The sequence below is a fragment of the Engystomops pustulosus genome, chromosome 7 (genome assembly GCF_040894005.1).
Source record: "Engystomops pustulosus chromosome 7, aEngPut4.maternal, whole genome shotgun sequence".
In the NCBI taxonomy this organism is placed as follows: domain Eukaryota; kingdom Metazoa; phylum Chordata; class Amphibia; order Anura; family Leptodactylidae; genus Engystomops; species Engystomops pustulosus.
The window spans coordinates 164,452,905-164,473,228 of record NC_092417.1 but is presented as its reverse complement, the minus strand read 5'-3'; the positions used below and the strand labels follow the sequence as shown (position 1 = coordinate 164,473,228).

The following is a 20,324-nucleotide window of genomic DNA, read 5'->3' as shown; positions in this document are numbered from 1 at the left end:
ATTTATATGCAGTCTCCATGGTTGCAGACTACAAACAAAGGTGGTGTAGTCAGACTCAGAAAGCACTTCTCTATTATCTGTTCCTAATGTTTTGTCTGTTGTGTGCTTGGATTTATAATTAATGGGCTATCTGCCCCTTGAATTCATATAGACCCCCCCATGTACTGATCACCCGAAAAGAGTTGGTTCTGTGTAGAGTCCGAAAGCTGCGACAACAGCTGCAGCTCCCATTGACAGTAATGAGAGCCATGAATGTAGTAACAGCTTCTGGCCACTAAGGGGAATACAATGCCAAGTGCCATGTGCAAAGCCAAACAACTGCTCCGTGTTGGGACCAGGCAGGGGGCGAATTAAGCCATGGGTCCTGGGCTGTATGGAAATTATAGCCCCTACAAGTCTGGAATCACCTCCTACATCCGGTACTAGAATCAGCTTCTCGGGGAATGGAGGATGTGTCCCTTCTGCTGCTTTCAATCTGCAGTTTCAGGACCTTTGGAGGACCTTCAAAGGTCCTCAAACAGCTCTTGTGTACATGTGTACTGAGAGCAAGAACAGATGTACAAGGATTTCATGGGTGGAGGTCCTTCTCACCAAATATGGATGGAAGAACTTTGAGATAGGTCATCTCTAACAAACCTTGGACTACCCCTCAAAGGAAACCTATTATTAGAAATCTACCTATTAAAGCAAATCCAAAGGTCAGTTCCTACTAACATCCTAAGCCCGAAACAATCGTTCACTAATCCTATAACACTTCCTAACCAGATCGGAACTTTATCGAACTAATATGCAAATTTTCGGCAGAGGCTAATGGGGAGTGGAGTAGCCCACAGCCCGTAGAAGCAACGCCACGCCCCAGTAGCCTTTGACGAAAATTTGCATTATAGTAAGATAAAGTATAGATCTGGTTAGGAAGTGTTTAGTGAACTATCGTTTCGGGCTTTGGATGTTAGAAGGAACCTACTATCCGATCTACCTTAATATTGATACCTGATATTTAACTAAATTGTGGGATGAAGAGCGAGCAACTACAGAGGGCGTATTTGTAGTCTGTAACCATGGAGACACATAGCTCTGCATAGAAGCTTAAGTTTTTGCTTAAAACTCATTTTATATCTTGGACTCGGCCTTTGTGTTTCTTTACTGTACAAGACCCTGAATGCCACTTATTACCTCTTTCAGAAGATTCATTCTGTGCAATTGTTCTTGAAGAAATGTGGCTCTGTAAGCGCTCGATTTCTGCATCTTTCAAGGCCAGCTGCTCCTGGAGTTGTGCAATTTCAGCCTAAAATAATAAAATATCATAAAATGTTAGAAAAATAAGGTTTGTGCTGCAGGGTAAGGCCTGTGTAGTTGTGGGGGGTGTGTGATAAGGCATGTAGCCTCAGGGCTGGGTGCTGGGGGGGCACTTATAGACAGGTTTGTGGATTCTCAGAAATACCTGACATTAGCAAATTCTTTAGTTCCCCATAAAGATAACACTTGTCCTATCAGTACAACACTATACAATCTATATACTATAATATACTACACTATACAATCGTGGGCGTAGCACATGGCCGAATTTGGTCCACTGCATTTGCTACGTGAAGCAAGGAAATCTACCATCAACATCCATCGTGATAACCTAGGGACACTTTCTCATAGATCCAGGCACCTGGAGTGTGGTACCAATGGCCTACTTCCTTCTAAAAATCAACTTTTATAATTATGCTAATGAGCCTGAAGAGCCTCTCCGTGTTGAAGATTCACAGGCTGCCACACTGCGCAGGAGTACTTTCGCCATGCCAATGTATGAGATTATTGCAGAAGTGCTGAGGGAGCAGGGTGAGGAGGAGACTGAAGTCAGAGCACAGAGGGGCTCTGGTATTGCCTCCCCAGAGCCCTTTTGGCTCATTAGCATAGATTTAAAAGTTGATTTTTGAAGGAAGGAGGCCATGGATAAAAAATATAAGAAGATTATCACAGTCATGGTGCCCGGATCTATAAGTAATGTCACTGGTTTATAATGATGGATGCTGATGGTAGATTTACTTTAAGGGTCCACCATAGTATCATAGTATATAAGGCTGGAAAAGACGCAAGTCCATCAAGTCCAACCTTTCAGAATTAAATAAATGTTTTATCCCCATAACCCGTGATATTTTTTCTCTGCAGAAAGCCATCCAGGCCTCTCTTGAACATGTACATAGATACCACCATAACAACCTCCTGCGGCAGAGAGTTCCATAGTCTCACTGCTCTTACAGTAAAGAACCTTTGTCTATGTTGATGGTAGAATCGCCTCTCCTCTAAGCGTAGAGGATGCCCCTGTCTATGGTGATGGTAGAATCGCCTCTCCTCTAGGCGTAGAGGATGCCCCCTGTCTATGGTGATGGTAGAATCGCCTCTCCTCTAGGTGTAGAGGATGCCCCCTGTCTATGGTGATGGTAGAATCGCCTCTCCTCTAGGTGTAGAGGATGCCCCCTGTCTATGGTGATGGTAGAATCGCCTCTCCTCTAGGTGTAGAGGATGCCCCCTGTCTATGGTGATGGTAGAACCACCTCTCCTCTAGGTGTAGAGGATGCCCCCTGTCTATGGTGATGGTAGAACCTCCTCTTCTCTAGGTGTAGAGGATGCCCCTGTCTATGGTGATGGTAGAATCGCCTCTCCTCTAGGCGTAGAGGATGCCCCCTGTCTATGGTGATGGTAGAATCGCCTCTCCTCTAGGTGTAGAGGATGCCCCCTGTCTATGGTGATGGTAGAACCACCTCTCCTCTAGGTGTAGAGGGTGCCCCCTGTCTATGGTGATGGTAGAACCTCCTCTCCTCTAGGTGTAGAGGATGCCCCTGTCTATGGTGATGGTAGAATCGCCTCTCCTCTAGGTGTAGAGGATGCCCCCTGTCTATGGTGATGGTAGAACCTCCTCTTCTCTAGGTGTAGAGGGTGCCCCCTGTCTATGGTGATGGTAGAACCTCCTCTCCTCTAGGTGTAGAGGATGCTCCCTGTCTATGGTGATGGTAGAACCTCCTCTCCTCTAGGTGTAGAGGATGCCTCCTGTCTATGGTGATGGTAGAATCGCCTCTCCTCTAGGCGTAGAGGATGCCCCCTGTCTATGGTGATGGTAGAACCTCCTCTCCTCTAGGTGTAGAGGATGCCCCTGTCTATGGTGATGGTAGATCTGCCTCTCCTCTAGGCGTAGAGGATGCCCCCTGTCTATGGTGATGGTAGATCTGCCTCTCCTCTAGGCGTAGAGGATGTCCCCTGTCTATGGTGATGGTAGAACCTCCTCTCCTCTAGGTGTAGAGGATGCCCCCTGTCTATGGTGATGGTAGAACCTCCTCTCCTCTAGGTGTAGAGGATGCCCCCTTGTCCTGGTCACAGGCCGAGGTATAAAAAGATCTTTGGAGAGATCCTTGTACTGTCCGTTCAGGTATTTGTACATTGTAATGAGTCGTCTTTTTTCTAAACTGAATAATCCCAAATTTTGTAATCTGTCATTGTATTCTAGTTCCCCCATTCCCCTAATAATCCTGGTTGCTCTCCTCTGCACCCGTTCCAGCTCTACTATATCCTTTTTATACACTGGTGCCCAAAACTGTCCACAATATTCCATGTGTGGTCTGACCAGACATCATGAAGGTGATGTGAGAGCAAAAAAAAAAGGGGAGTAGAGGGACACCTCATCTGACAAGAGACTTGGTATCACCCAGATCTTAAAGGAGTTTTCCTACCCCCTATTAAAAGTAAAATATAGAGCCTGGATGTCCACAACAATGTGGATAAAGCCATTTGCTTCCATCTCCGTCCATAGTGTCACACAAGTTGCTCCCCCACCAATCACCTTTTAATTCACCTTCCAATCATTATGGAAAACACTTTTGGAAAACTCGATTTGGAATATGGACTCAGAGGACTATTTCCCCCCTCTTGTACTTTATGTAAATGAAGTACATCACTTCCCCTCTGTCTTAATTAGCCTAATTTATTGAAGGAATTGCCCTTAACAGTCTGTGGGACAAATTTCATTGGTTACATTTAGGAAATTTAAGCCCTCCTCCTGAAAACTCCTTCTGCAGCACAGTTTTTGGGAAAGTCCTAGACTGCCAATAGGTTAGACCTTCTGTGTCAGGGCGCGTTCACGCGTTGCGTTTTGGTTGCGTTTGAAACGCATATACAACAGCTGATGAGAGGTGATTTGCCTAATTACATTACCGTTTACGTTTGTAAACGCAATGTTAACGCATGTGTTAACAAAACGCACACGTTAACGCATTGTTAGCGCATGCGTTAACATTGCGTTTACGATGCATTTTGTAAATGGAAAAGTCAACAGTGATGTAATTAGGCAAATCACCCCTCCTCAGCTGTTGTATATGCGTTTCAAACGCGCCCTCAGACTGTCCCACCAGAGGATCCAAATATACCCCACATTACATAGCCTGTGCAGCAGCACATCGATGCTGTACAAATCAAGGGTTACACGACCTCTGAACCCTGGAAGGTAGGTTCTGCACATATCCATGGTATTATATCAACTCACCTTTGTCGCTTTCAGTTTCCACTCATATTGTGCCCTCTCATTTTCCAGTTCCTCTACTCTAATTTTGAGGTTTTTAAGTTCTTGTAGGAGCATCTGAGAACGATACAAGGAAATATACTCCATGAGCGGCAGATGAGACACGCACATCCATACAGAGCAGGAGACACATCCAGAATGGATCATCAACCTCATGCAATAAACACCATGTCAGCAGAGGGGAACGTCACCCATCTCTGGCCTGTCCAAGCATGAGTCTGATGTTCTTCAGAGATTAGGAACTTTCCCACCTATGTCAGGAAGGCATGCGAACAGGTGAACGGGATCTGGAAACTAACTGTCTCAGCAAGTCCTTACCTCGCTCCAGGCAACTAACATTTTAGTGTTGTTCCCCTAGTAGAATATGCACCTCAGCAAGGATCTGGGAGGTTTCTTCTTAGTGAGGGTTGACGTAAGAAGTCTTACTGGCCAACCATTGTCTTGTGAGGTCGGTGCTACCTTCAAAGTCACTGTCCAACCCTGTAAACTGGCCTTGAAACAAGACTACGGTGTTGGCCAAGCCACACAAACATCTGCAGATGACTTCTGCCATTGATGGACTTTGTGTTGGACTTGACATGCTCATTTAATACAAATGTCCAAACCCACTGAGGAAAAAGATTCAGTTCTAAATGGGTTGTCTTCTGATGGAATTATGGGGCTATGTTTAAATATTAAGATGCTCATTGGAGGATCCCATGATTCCATGGGCTTCAAGTCAAAGGCAAGACTTTCAAAGTCAAGGAAGCATGGTTGCCTTTCAAAGGTCCATCTATGGGATCAATTCTGACCATCTATGGTCCTTCAACCATCTACAAAATATGGGCTATACTTACAGACAATGAACATGGGTACAGGAAGTTCAAATTTAAAAATGTTTGCAGCAAATTTGCTCCAAGTGTCCTATTCAACTTGGTTTGCAAAAATATTCCAATGGTATTCCTGCTACAAACCTATTGGAGGTGGACTTGTCTACTAAATTGTAAAAGGATTAGGCACCTAATCCTTAGGCTACATTCACACGATGTATGCCCGCCATACCGTAGTACGGCGGGCATACATCGGCGCTGCGGAGAGGAGCAGGGGATGAGCGCTGCTCACCCCCGCCCCTCTCCATAGGAAGATACAGCGCACGGCACCGTATCACAGGAAAAGATAGGACATGTCCTATCTTTTCCCGGGCTACGGAGCGGTACGGTGCCGCACGTGCCCGTACAGGGCCGTGAGCCCATAGAAGTGTATGGGGGACGTATATCGGCCGTATATACGTCCTCCATACATGTGTGTGAATGTAGCCTTAGAGTTATGTATTGTGTAGCTGAAAGAACCTTATATACTCTCTAGGTAGAGGTACAAGATGAATCCAGAAATGTCCACTGGAGGTCTACTGGCCATGACCCTAGGACTATGAATATCCCCTAATATTTAGGGACATATACCCTCAGATGATGAATTCCCATAAACTGCTCACTCTCTACAGATCCATCAATCTTACGGGACATCTCTTCAACAATCTCTTTATGGAACAACCATGCACTGGACAAAATAACAATGTTCAAGTAAATAATGTTTGTCATGTCACGGCAAAACACACAAGTAGTAAGCACCGAGGAACAAGAGAATAAAGTTCCAGCAAGCAATAAAACAATCCCACGCAAAGCACACACAGCACTACGAATGGAAACCTTATAGACAAATTGACCAAAGTGGCCAAGGAGATGTGTACCTGAGGGACCTGTGAAGAGGTCGGGCCTCACGAAGGGTTAGCTCAATCCTTCATCTATGATAGGATGGACTAGATATGAACCAACTATCTTCTGCCTCACCTTGAATGGAAATTAAAATGGGGACCTTATGCCCTTGGTTGGGGGAAGTGTTGGCATGCTATATAGTGAAACCACTTAGATGACCCCCCAATAGACTTCTAGTCTGGATAAGGGTGATCGTCTCAATGATGTGGTCTTTTGGAAAGGTTTCAATATTTGAGGCTACATCTCCATTGTCTACACCCCCCTTTAACAAAAATTTCAATTCCTCTTTGTTGCAGTTTTCAAAAATTTTCAAAAACTAAAAACATTTTTGAAAATGTAGTTTTCAGAAACAAGGATTTCACTTCATGAATGTCTTTAATAGACATCTACTTTATAATCTAGTGTGTATAATATGTGCCTAGAGGAACCCAAGGAAGAAGCGCTTTAGAACAGAACCCAACCATACCCCATGCAAGGTTCAGAATACTTCTCATACATCCTTCCCTTCACAACCAGAGCACTTCACCGGTTGTGGGGGGTCACAACTTGTGGTGCTGTGGACAGGCTCCATTAGGTCACTTATGTGAGCCTGGGTCTCCCTCTCTTGGATTTTAGTATTGATCTCCAGCTGAAGTTTGCACATCTGCTCCTGAAGCTCATTGATCAGATTGACTACAGACTGCAAAAAGGAATAGAAGAAGAAGAAGAAAAAACTACATAAAAAAGGAAATTAAAACAAAAATAATTGTATGACATAATAGTAAAAAGTAATACTAAATAAGAAAAGAATTGTAGTGGTCTATGGAGGAAGCATTCTAACATCTCAACCCAATTTTTCCAGGAAAAGCCCACTGGGCCAGGACAGAGGTAACCAGTGTAATTGCTCTGCTCCAGCTCCTCGTTCCAGCTTCACAGGGGTCTCCTGTTCACGTTCTTGTCACGTTCCTTTATGTCATAAGTGACCGCTAAGGTGCCACAAAGGCCACCATGGAAGTGTTCCTAAAAAGGGACACCAACAAACTTGAACCAAGAGCCAGACCAGTTTAGTTAACTACTCCCCCCCCCCCCCGTTCCAGAGGTATTTTACACGATTCCTCGAAAACCCCTTTCATAAACCTAAAAAAACTGTAAATGAACCCTAGCGACAAGTAATGTGCACCAAAGTCCAACCCAAATGGAGGGTTTTTTTGCTTATTATCTTGCCTAGGCCCAATGGAGGATCCTCTTTTACTCTGGAGGCCCAGTACATTTCTCATGGCCCAATAGTGGAGATTATACTATGTTCAGAGCCAAAAGGTCACCATATGGTCTTGAAGTGTCCTACACTATAGCCCCAAGCAAATATGTCCTGGACATGGTTGCTCCCAAAAAAGTAAACTAGAAAGTTACTCCTAGGAAAATGAGTCCTTCAGCGCATGGCTAAGGGGTTCAACATTGGGTGTGAGAAGTCCTGTCCATTCGTGGTGCCTAATGGTTGCACAATATTATAGGTGATAGAAGAATCGTGTGGCACTGTCCACAATGGGTGGATGGTGCTTTGTCGGTGTAAGATTTCCGCACTGTCTGGGAAATAAGCCGGGATAGAAATTCTTCTTTGAGCTTTATTGTTCTAAAGACTCCACCAAGAAACTTTTTTTTTATATCTTAGCTTCTTAGATCGTGGTGGAAGACCTGGTAGATTTTTTTGTAAAATTTTCTGAATTGGTCCCATTCAATGCAAAAACTTAGCCAGGTATTAGTACTGATGGACCATACTAAGGATCCACAAGCTGCCCCCTCTCCTTAATCAGCGCTTTGTAGACACAGGGACATGGAGCTGTAAGAGGTTGGGTCCATGTCCCTACAAAAGATGGTCACCACAACTCCATCCACGGAGCGGATCACAGCTTTTGGCTACTACAGGGACATGGAGCCAAACGTTTCCTTCTTGGAGACCTGTTTTTATACGTTGCCAAATTGTTCCCCGCACTCCATGATCAGTTACTGATGGCTGATCCCGATCACCCCGATCATCCCCATCGATGGCCGAACCCGATCATCCCCATCGATGGCCCATCCCGATCATCCCCATCGATGGCCCATCCCGATCATCCCCATCGATGGAGATTTCTGCCACGTGTGAATACATCTTTATAGTAACTTTTGGCCAGAGATTCATTTTTCTAGGTTTTTCGTTGTTTGACCTCAAAAACAGGTTTGAAACTTATTGTTTTTTCCTGGTTTTCCGCCTGGAAAAGTTATATTGTCCACACGTTGCCGCCAAACGCCATGAGCTAATATGACAGAGTTGTACAGTTCAAGGTAACAAGAGACGCTCAGGAAAAGATACAACTAAGGCCAGATCATTTTTTTTGGATGTTCTAGTCTGTTCACAATGTGGTTTTTCTTTAGGTCTGGTGTGAACCGTGTGGAAAATTTCCTTACGTACGAGCCCAATATACAGGCCTGACATAGCTCATCCATCTGTCACCCCTAGGCCCCCCAATTCAAATCACAAGATATACGAGATACTAATAGATGCCAAAGGGACACTGGGCAGTTGTTAACAAACATTGAGCGCCACCCTTGTTCATAGGTTCCATAAACAGCGCCACCCTTGTTCATAGGTTGCGTATGGTATTACAGCTAAGCTCCATAATAGAGCTGACATGCAATAACAAACACAAGCTATAGCAACCATGTTTTTCTAATTATGTACAACCACTTTTATCTTATCCTTTTGTCAAATTGGGAACTTTATCATGTGGCAATGTAAATCTAAGTGGAGGTGTGTCCTCACACTGCTGTGCTCTCTGCACTTAACATCTCCGCTGCACTCTGGAATGACTGAATGTTACAGGACTCTGAGCAGAGGATAGGAGTTGCGGAGCAGTGTAATACAGAGATCTAAGAGCACAGTAGTGTGAGGACAATGCCCAGTGCACTGGGCAAAATGGCAAACCTTCAATATAATCTATTTGTCACAGTCTTGCTGCTACTAACAACATACACAAGCTGGGACAATACGTAACACTGTCTGCAAAGAGCTAAAAGCACAGCAGTGTGAGGACATGCCCTAAGTGCACACAAGTTACAATCCAGGAATATAAACACATATTTCACAGTTCTGCTGCTACTAACAAGTAACACAAAGATATGATTACAAAGATATCAAGGGGCATTACCTAACACTGTCTGCAGAGCGCTAAGAGCACAGCAGTGTGAGGACACCTGATGCTACCCATACAATCCTGGAATAATAATCCATATATCACAGTCTTACCGCTTCTAATAACATACACAAGGTATGATTACACATATCTGCAGGAAATATCAGGACCGTATTTCTGCCTAGGCATCATGGACATGTTGCCTAGGGCGGCAAAACTATAGGGGGTAGCTGACGGGGCAAAAAAGTTTTTAAAATAATTTTTTGGATTCCCCTTTCCGCAGGATTGTGCGCGTCAGGCGGTGCAGTGGTAGAATTAGCAGCGGCATCGCTTTTTTTTTTTGTTACAGTGTGTCAGCTTTAGGTCAGGCTGACAATACCTAACACTGTGCAGCTTTGCAATATTATATGAATGAAAAATGGATGACGTTTTCAGGAAAATTTAAAGGGTATGTCCAGTTTATGAGGGCAGATGTCCTTAATTACCCGATCCTATGGCACACTACCCCGGTGTCTGAAGGATATGGTTTCCACTGATGACATGTTGATGACAAGTGGAAGTGAAATCAATATCTTCCAGAGATGTTATAGGCTGGAGTGTTTGTTACTAGCACATATAAGAGACTCAACAGCTGCGGAGGAGCTGTGGGGAGGAATCTGATGCAAACACAACGGCCTCATATGAAGACTAAAGAGATGCCCTTAAAGGGGTTGTCTGGAGGCTGCTTTATTACAAAAACAGCGCCATGTCTGACCATGGTATGTGCTGGTACTACAACTCAACTCCAGTTCTAAGCAGTTGCAATAAAGGCACAAACCACGGTCACTTGCGGAGCGGTTTTTACAATAAAGCAGCCATGTTTTGCAAACTCTGGACCACCCCTTTAAGCCACAGATTGTTAGAGCATTCTGGGAGTTGTAGTTCGCTGAAGAGCATCAGGTTGTATGTCATGGTCTTTGGGGATATATGTTGCCCTTACTTTATCGCTGTATAAAAATCATATTAAGAGGTTTGCAAAAACAGCACCACCCCTGCCTTACAGGTTGTTTGTGGTATTACAGTTCAACCCTATTCACTTCAATGGAATTAAGTGGTAATACTTGAGATAACCCACAGACGTGGTGGTGCTGTCCCCAATATTTTACACTATATTATTCAAAGGTACGTCCTTTTTAAGGCCGTTAATAGACATTTAGACGCCACCTCTAGAGTAGCCCTTTAAGGGGGGTGGAAGGGATTAACATTTTACTGCTACTACAAGAAACGGCAGTGTCCAACTTTAGAAATTCAGTTTCAAGGTCCCAGGACGAAATTATCTATCACAAAGCTGCAGACAGCTATTCCCTGTGACTTTCCTATACACCTCTACACACCAGGCTTGGTGGTGTGTGCATGTGTTTTGAATAGGAAAGCAAGTCTTTAACACACCTTATACTGAAAATAGGATATTTAGGTCTTCTTTCACTTTTGAGGGACAGTTAGGAGGCCCCCTCATACACATCACATCAAAGGTGGAGCTCCCCTTTAAATGCTGTCATTCCATTATAGAAGTAAAGAGCCTGGCGGATGATGGGAAGAGTTCTCAGAAGTCTAATATTTCAGTCGCATATTCACATCCACTTTAGGGATTTGAATGCAGAGAAAAGTCAATTATCTGACACTTAAAGGAGGAAGGTTCTGAGAATAGATATGATGGCACACTCAGGATAGCGGAGGGCTGCAGGGGTCCGATGTCAATCTCCCAAAAGCTCTAATGAGGCGCAGTCCAACAGATGTTGGTGTATATATAAAACTGTACATCAATGAGTGACGGGGGAGGGGAAGAGGGGGTCGGAGGGGAACTAACCTCTGCCTTATTGTGAGACTCCTCGCTGTCGTTCTTCTCCTTTTCTAACCCGACCAGCTTTATCTTCAGGTTGGAAATCTCCGCCATTAGATCCAACTTTTGGGTTTCGAGCGAGGTCCGACTTAGAAGCTCCTACAAAAATAAGAGAAAAAAAAACATATTTTAATGTACAATCTGTGCTAGTGCCCATTTACCTCCATACAGTGCACAAATAATCATGCCATACAGTGTCTTCTTATATCAGTACCAGACAAAGACTAAATATCACCGACATAAACAGTAACGGTGTACGGCGCAACCAGAACGAATAATACATTTTCAAAATTATGGTAATGAAGCGTCTGAGAGCAGAATTGTTCTAGTTGCCCATAGCAGCCAATCAGAGCTCAGCTGTCATTTTCCCACAGCTGTTTAGAAAATGAAAGCTGAGCTCTGATTGAGGTAAACCTGTTGCCAATCAGAGCTCAGCTTTCATTTTCTAAACACCTGTGGGAAATGAAAGCTGAGCTCTGATTGGCAACAGTTTTACCTCAGACACTTCTTTCTATGTAATGTGTAGTGCTAATAAATACCGCCATACCGCCATACATAATACCTCCATACAGTGATCTAATAAAAGCTCCACACTGTATGTAACGTATCCTAACAGTACCTAATTAACTGGTTTTAAATTTAGGGGGCCAAAGCTAATCTCGTACCCCCTTCTACAGCCACTTGTTCCTCTCGTTGATTAAAGGGGTTGTTCTTATTTTGATTCTCACGCCGATCCTGTTTCTAACCATCTAATCGGTGAGGGCCTGACTGCTAGGAACCGCACTGAGAACTAAATTAATTTAGCGTTAGGTCGAGTAGGCCTACTGCTAATTCATTGAATACTATGGAAGAAATGGCTGAGCACAGCGCCGGGTATCTCCGGCACTTTTCTTTAGGCTGCATTCACACAAACGTTTGCCCACTGGACTGTAGCTGGGCGGCCATACGTCCGGTGCCATGGAGAGAAGGACTGGTGATCCCTCCCCTCTCCGTAGCGATGCACAGCACCCGGCACCGTAACATGGTGAAAAATGGGATATTGCCGATCTTTTCCCTGTGTGTGGCACTGTATCGCTCTGTGCGCGCATTGCCAGCCTGTGGGGGCGCACATGTACGTCCCCCAACGGTTGTGTGAATAAAGCCTTACTATCAGTGTGAGCGATGGAGAAAGGAGAGCGCTGTGCTCAGCAATATCCAGCACTCCCAATAAATTGAATGGAGCGGCAGTAGGTATACTCGACCGGGCACTTCATTCAATTGGTGAGAAAATGACTCGCTTTCTCTACCTATCCCTATGCTATTAAATTTGGGCGATAAATATGGTATATTAAAACAATCCCGCGATAATCGACCCCCACTACAAGGTTCTGTATGTAGAAGTCATTACATCAGGCTGTGAGTGACCTACATTGTGTTGTACACCGGGTGATATAGAAGTAAATGAGGATTAGGTTTCATGAGCTGAGAACGGCCATAAATCAGGACCTCATTTACTCCGAAACCGTAGAATAATAATTTCTCCAGAAGCCTGAGAAAGGAAATGGACGCAGGCCGTGCCAGCGATTACACAACGGGGCAGAGGTGTCGACGCTGTCACAGGGAACAGCACAAGTGGTATGCAAAGATAGTGACATCACTGACGACTGCTGACATCATCGCTCGGGGGCTTCCTGTCTAGATCTCTGGTGGATACACATAAAAAATACCAAAACCCCAAAGGACTCAATCAAAAGGGTTACCCAGCAGCAGAAATATTAGAAACAGCGCCACCCATGTGCTTTGGTTGTGTCTGGTACTGCATCTCAGCCACATAGAAAATGAGAGAAGCTGAGCTGCAGTACCACAGATAATCTGTAGTGTGTTATATTATTAGGAAGAAAGCAGCCATGTTTTTCTAATCCTGGACAATCCCTTTAAGATTTTGTTTACTCTGGAAGCTGTGACAATGAAACCTGTCCAATGGCTTTTAAAGGGCTTGTCCATGATGGAAAAAATGAAAGCATAATTTAGCTTAAAAAAAAAAAAAAAACAGCGCCAAGCGATGGTCATATATGGTACTGCAGCTCATTACCTCCTACATCTGGTACTAGAATCAGCTTCTTGGGAATGGAGGATGTGTCTTTTGCCTGCTTTCAATCTGTGGTTTGAGGACCTTCAAAGGTCCTGAAATGGCTCTTGTGTACATGTGTATTGAGAGAAGGTACAGATGTACGAGGATTTCATGGGTGAAGGTCCTTCTCAGTATAAAATTTGGTGGGTAGTTTGGGTGACCATGGGCCCCCTTGAAGGCTTGAATTAACAACAGGGAGTCACCACTCCTCACACGTGGCGTTTTTAGGCCGTTTTTGGGCCGTTTTTAGTCAGTGCGTTTTCAGATCGTTTAAAAACGCATGCGTTTTTGATCAGTTTGAATTTAGATAATTGGTCAAACCTGTCAAAAACGCATGCGTTTTCAAAAAACGCATGCGTTTTTTACGATCTGAAAACGCACTAAAAACGGCCCAAAAACGCCACGTGTGTCTTCACCCTCAGGCTGCGTTCACACGTGGTGTTTACATGAAATTTTGAAACAAAATACAACAGCAGAGGAGAGGAGATTTGCCGAATTACATTGCTGTGAACAAAACGCACTGTTAACATTATGTTTGCAATGTGTTAATTGTGTGTTTACAAAACACAAAGTTAATATTATGTTTGCAAAGCGTTGTTTGTTTACAAATCACAACGTTAACACGATGTTAAGGCTATTGTTAACAAAATGTAATCTCCTCGGCTATTCTATTGCATTTGAGAATGCAACGTGCAAACGCAGCCTTAGGGCGCGTTCACAAGTTGCGTTTTGACCTGCGTTTTCATTGCTGAGGAGAGGTGATTTGCCTAATTACATCACTGTTAACATTTCCTTTTCCACAATGCATCGTAAACGCGATGTTAACGCACACGCTAACAACGTGTTAACGCATGCATTAACATTACGTTAACAAACGTAAATGGTAATGTAATTAGGCAATTACCTCTCATCAAATGCAATGAAAACGCAACCAAAACGCAACGTGTGAACGCGCCCTTAGGATGGAGGCACACGTGTCGTTCTGAACACGTTTTTAGGCAGTTTTTAAGCAGACCATTGAAAAACGCATCCGTTTTTTGTCCGTTTTTCAATTTTCCTAATTTAGATTTTTGGGAAAAATGGTCAAAAACTGATGCATTTTCAAAAATGTGATGTATAGAAATGATCGCGTCTATGGCTAGCTTTCCTCTATTCACACACACTATGGTGTACATCCGATGACCCCCACTGCATATAATAGGGTCCATCAGGTTTCCAACCATATATTAGACACATAGCGATATACACGCTGCTCAAATTGGTCTACAACGAAAAAAAAAAAAGCCTAAATAAACAGAAATGACAGTAAAAGTAACTCACATTCTCATCCGTTTCCGTGCCAGGTCTACTCCAAGTAACCAAGCCCAGGTCTCCCCCCGGATCACCTGCCCCAGGTAGAGGCAGTCAGCGCACAGCCGGGGTATGAGGCCACACAACTTTGTATCTATAAACTCCTCCAGACAGTGACGGAGACTTCCACGTGGAGCTTTGAAAACTTTTATAGCAACTTGTGCGTTGCGAGGGAGGCTGCCAGCACTGTGGAAAAGCCCTGGCCGGAGCCTGCGGATAATTAGAAGCTAGCGGATAATCTCCGGCTTGTCTTCTCCTCCATAAGAGCGAGCTGAGGGGATAAGACCAGCAGCACAGAGCCACTCAGCAAATGAGAAACAAATGTGCAGGAACAATGGGAGCGCTGCCTTCACATGTAACCCCTTTATAGCCTGCCCGATGGAACGCACCGAGGCTGCCATCACTGACAACACAACGCACGGGTATTTATAGTCAGCGGCTTGTGTCTCCCGGGCCTCACTGGTGGATCCAGAATACTTGTAGTACCAGCCGGGCCCAAGCTCTTCTCAAAAGTCCAGTTTACATTGAGTTAACATTTCATTTACGCAAATGCAATGTTAAAGGGGTTGTCCACTTTCATGATATTTTGTGTAATGAAAAGTGATACAATGTTCCAGTAGACTTTCTGCATCGATTCCTCAATGTTTTATAGATCTCTGCTTGCTGTCATTCAACAAGACGCTTTATCGTTTACTTCCTGTGAAATAAACACCGATCCCTGGTCATGTGATATCACACAGGTGCACGGCTCGTTATATCCCTGGTCATGTGATATCACACAGGTGCACGGCTCGTTAGATCCCTGGTCATGTGATGTCACACAGGTGCGCGGCTCATTATATCCCTGGTCATGTGATATCACACAGGTGCACGGCTCGTTAGATCCCTGGTCATGTGATGTCACACAGGTGCGCGGCTCATTATATCCCTGGTCATGTGATGTCACACAGGTGCACGGCTCGTTATATCTCTGGTCACGTGATGTCACACAGGTGCACGGCTCGTTATATCCTTGGTCATGTGATGTCACATAGGTGCACGGCTCGTTATATCCCTGGTCATGTGATGTCACACAGGTGCACGGCTCGTTATATCTCTGGTCACGTGATGTCACACAGGTGCACGGCTCGTTATATCCTTGGTCATGTGATGTCACATAGGTGCACGGCTCGTTATATCCCTGGTCATGTGATGTTACACAGGTGCACGGCTCGTTATATCCCTGGTCATGTGATGTCACACAGGTGCACGGCTCGTTATATATCCCTGGTCATTTGATGTCACACAGGTGCTTGGCTCACACCTGTGTGACATCACATGACCAGGTATATAACAAGCTGTGCAACTGTGTAACATCACATGACCAGGGATATAACGAGCAGTGCACCTGTGTGACATCACATGATCAGGGATATAACTAGCCATGCACCTGTGTGACATCACATGACCAGGGATATAATGAGTCGTGCACCGGTGTGACATCACATGGCCAGGGACATAATGAGCCGTGCACCTGTGTGACATCACATGACCAGGGATATAATGAGTCGTGCTCCGGTGTGACATCACATGGCCAGGGACATAATGAGCCGTGCACCTGTGTGACATCACATGACCAGGGATATAATGAGTCGTGCTCCGGTGTGACATCACATGGCCAGGGACATAATGAACCGTGCATCTCTGTGACATCACATGACCAGGGATATAACTAGCCATGCACCTGTGTGACATCACATGATCAGGGATATAATGAGCTGTGCACCTGTGTGACATCACATGACCACGGATATAACGAGCCGTGCACCTGTGTGACATCACATGACCAGGGTTATAACGAGCCATGCACCTGTGTGACATCAAATGATCCGGGATATAATGAGCCGTGCACCTGTGTGACATCACATGACCACAGATATAACGAGCCGTGCACCTGTGTGACATCACATGACCAGGGTTATAACGAGCCATGCGCCTGTGTGACATCACATGACCAGGGGTATAACGAGCTGTGCACCTGTGTGACATCACATGACCAGGGGTATAACGAGCCGTGCACCTGTATGACATCACATGACCAGGGATATAATGAGCTGTGCATCTGTGCGACATCACATGAATAGGGATATAACAAGCCATGCACCTGTGTGACATCACATGACCAGGGATATAACGAGCCGTGCACCTGTGTGACATCAAATGACCAGGGATATAATGAGCCGTGCTCCTGTGTGACATCACATGACCAGGGACTGGGATTTAACCACAAGAAGTATACAACGAAAATTCATATAGAAGGACAGCAAGCAGAGATCTGGAAAACAATTGAATTGATCCATACGCTGAAAAATTACTGTTTCTACTAAGGACAATTTTACCTAAAATCTGCACCATTTGAATATGGCCTTAATTTGGAATGTACCATAAAAAGAAGTCCTGACGGGCACAATCCTAGGGAGGAGCTGTGATTGAGCCGGCCAGAGGCGGTCAGGCATCAGCCTTAAAGGAGAAGTCCTATAAAAAGAATAGGGTTCCCTTGAATTCAGTTACCACATAATGGGCCTCATTACATATAAAACATCTAAGATCCCAGCAGCTGTGGTTGTGATTTATTGTCTTTTTGGTTGTGATGATGTGACATTTACAGAAAAGCAATTTGGCGTCTGTCATAATATATAATCTGGCTGTTAGTCATTAGCATTGATGTGGCCTCAGGGCTGAGTATATGGAGATGTCCTGTGGCTTCAGTGCAGCTGTAATTACTGCAAGACGCACGGAATCACTCGTCCCTATAGTGTATGGGATACAGCACCCTATAGTGTACGGGATACATCCCCCTATAGTGTACGAGATACATCCCCCTATAGTGTACGAGATACATCCCCCTATAGTGTATGGGATACATCCCCCTATTGTGTATGGGATACATCCCCCTATAGTGTATGGGATACATCCCCCTATAGTGTATGGGATACACCCCCTATAGTGTATGGGATACATCCCCCTATAGTGTATGGGATACATCCCCCTAGTGTATGGGATACATCCCCCTATAGTGTATGGGATACATCCCCCTAGTGTATGGGATACATCCCCCTATAGTGTATGGGATACATCTCCCTATAGTGTATGGGATACATCCCCCTATAGTGTATGGGATACATCTCCCTATAGTGTATGGGATACATCCCCCTATAGTGTATGGGATACATCTCCCTATAGTGTATGGGATACATCCCCCTATAGTGTATGGGATACATCCCCCTATAGTGTATGGGATACATCCCCCTATAGTGTATGGGATACATCCCCCTAGTGTACGGGATACATCCCCCTATAGTGTATGGGATACATCCCCCTAGTGTACGGGATACATCCCCCTATAGTGTATGGGATACATCCCCCTATAGTGTATGGGATACACCCCCTATAGTGTACAGGATACATCCCCCTATAGTGTACAGGATACATCCCCCTATAGTGTACAGGATACACCCCCCTATAGTGTACAGGATACATCACCCCATAGTGTACGGGATACATCCCCCTATAGTGTACAGGATACATCCCCCTATAGTGTACAGGATACATCCCCCTATAGTGTACAGGATACATCCACCTATAGTTTACGGGATACATCCCCCTAGTGTACAGGATACATCCCCCTATAGTGTACAGGATACATCCCCCTATAGTTTACGGGATACATCCACCTATAGTTTACGGGATACATCCCCCTATAGTTTATGGGATACATCCCCTATAGTTTACGGGATATATCCCCTTATAGTGTACAGGATACATCCCCCTATGGTGCATACACCTTATATAGGGAATGTAGGAAAATCCGTGGGATGCAACATAACCGGAGTGTAAAACCCAACCTCATAGTCCGAGCCTCCCCCTGCCGCCCCCCATGTCCTGACCCATACACAGACCCTCCATTAGTCACAGCTCAGTTGTGTTATAGGATCTGCTAGAAAAGACAGGGCCGAGAAATGTATGGAAAACCACAATAATAAAAGCTCCTTAAATCTCCTGTACATTCAGCGAGGGGCATAGCGGGGGGATTAACATTCCCGAGCAGCGGCCTGAACACTTGTATCTACAGGAACGTCTACATGAGGTGCGACTGTTCTGTACTCTGACATAACTGTAACCCATACTGGGTGAGGTGCCCTAAAAACGCCAACCCCAGTGCCCATGGGGGCCGTCACCCACATCCCCACCGTCTGACTGGCAGATAAATCCGTAGGGTTACACAAAATTCCCTTTCTTTGCACTGCTTTGACAGTATTAGTCTATACTGTAGCTCTAGAATTGTATTCATGAAACAGATTGCTCAGGATGAACTGCACACAAATAATGCTGCATCTCTCATCTGCATCTTTAAACTTCTCCTGTAATATTGGTTTTACTTAAAAGTGTCCTACACTGCAGGTTCTTGTGTCTAGAACTGAAATTGCTTGAATTAAAGGGGTTTTCCATCCACACACATATTTTTTTTAATCTTAAATACAAAAACAAAGGCTTTGTAACATAGATACCTTACCTTTTCACGTCACCTCACATGCCTGATTAAGTAAGTACATGCTATGTCTCATTAAATTACTCTGTATTGTGCCGTTCCTCTGTTATCCCTCCTGGAAATGTATGAATATGTTCACAAGTTAGGGAAAGGGGTGTGTCCCTGCGCGGCGTGACAGCTGCAGCACTGATTGGATAATGCCAAGGAATGCAGGGACACGCCCCCCCCACACGCCTAAAGTCACACCCAGTTGTTCCAGGAAGAATAACAGAGGATATTGCAGAGTTTTTAGACTTTTGGACAGGTTCCCTTTGATTCCTCTTTTCCAAGAACATTAGATTTTTATTGTATTGGATTGTGGCTCTGTCTCCAGTCTGATAGCGGAGGCGAGATGTGATACCCAATTCATCTCATCATACTCCCGAGATCAAAGACCTCCCCAATATGCTTTGCACATGTCCGTCTGTGATGCTATTATCTCTCTCCTTGACTAATGTAATCCTTATCTCAGGTCACGTATTTATTGGGCCAAGTTCACACAAAGTTTGATGATTTAAAGGGGTCTTCCACTTTTATTCTGCTCTTTTGTTGCCAGCAATGGGCTGTATCTGGTCTTATCACCTCGGATGGGTTAAGCTATAGTTAACACTATGGGGGTCATTTACTAAGGGCCCGATTCGCGTTTTCCCGACGTGTTACCCGAATATTTCCGATTTGCGGCGATTTTCCCTGTATTGCCCCGGGATTTTGGCGCACGCGATCGGATTTTGGCGCATCGGCGCTGGCATGCACGAGACGGAAAGGCGGGGGCGTGGCCGAACGAAAACCCGACGGATTCGGAAAAACCGCTGAATTTAAAAAAACAAAAAGTGTCGCGGAGCTTGCACTTACCTTCACTAGGAATAGGCCGGTGTACTTGAGTTCATTTCAGCGGACTTCAGCACAGCAGCGCCACCTGGTGGATGTCGGAGAAACTACCTTAGTGAATCCTGGCCGGAC

The 20,324-nt window shown here is 44.8% G+C and overlaps 1 protein-coding gene across 14 annotated transcripts in view; it reads right to left on the bottom strand.

Annotated features, from left to right (window-relative positions):
- The window catches only part of PPFIBP2 (PPFIA binding protein 2), a 142,428-nt gene that overhangs the window by 32,810 nt on the left and 89,294 nt on the right, over nt 1–20,324 (bottom strand). For 8 of the 14 annotated variants that reach the window (XM_072118636.1, XM_072118635.1, XM_072118634.1 and 5 more), the window contains 4 exons: nt 11,305–11,436; nt 6,806–6,988; nt 4,523–4,615; nt 1,174–1,285 (listed from right to left, as the gene is read on the bottom strand). In XM_072118636.1, coding sequence (XP_071974737.1) covers nt 1,174–1,285; nt 4,523–4,615; nt 6,806–6,988; nt 11,305–11,436 — 520 coding nt within the window. Of the gene's footprint in view, nt 1–1,173; nt 1,286–4,522; nt 4,616–6,805; nt 6,989–11,304; nt 11,437–14,767; nt 15,465–20,324 lie in introns of those variants that run through there. The other 6 variants (XM_072118645.1, XM_072118648.1, XM_072118641.1 and 3 more) reach the window with 3 other exon arrangements.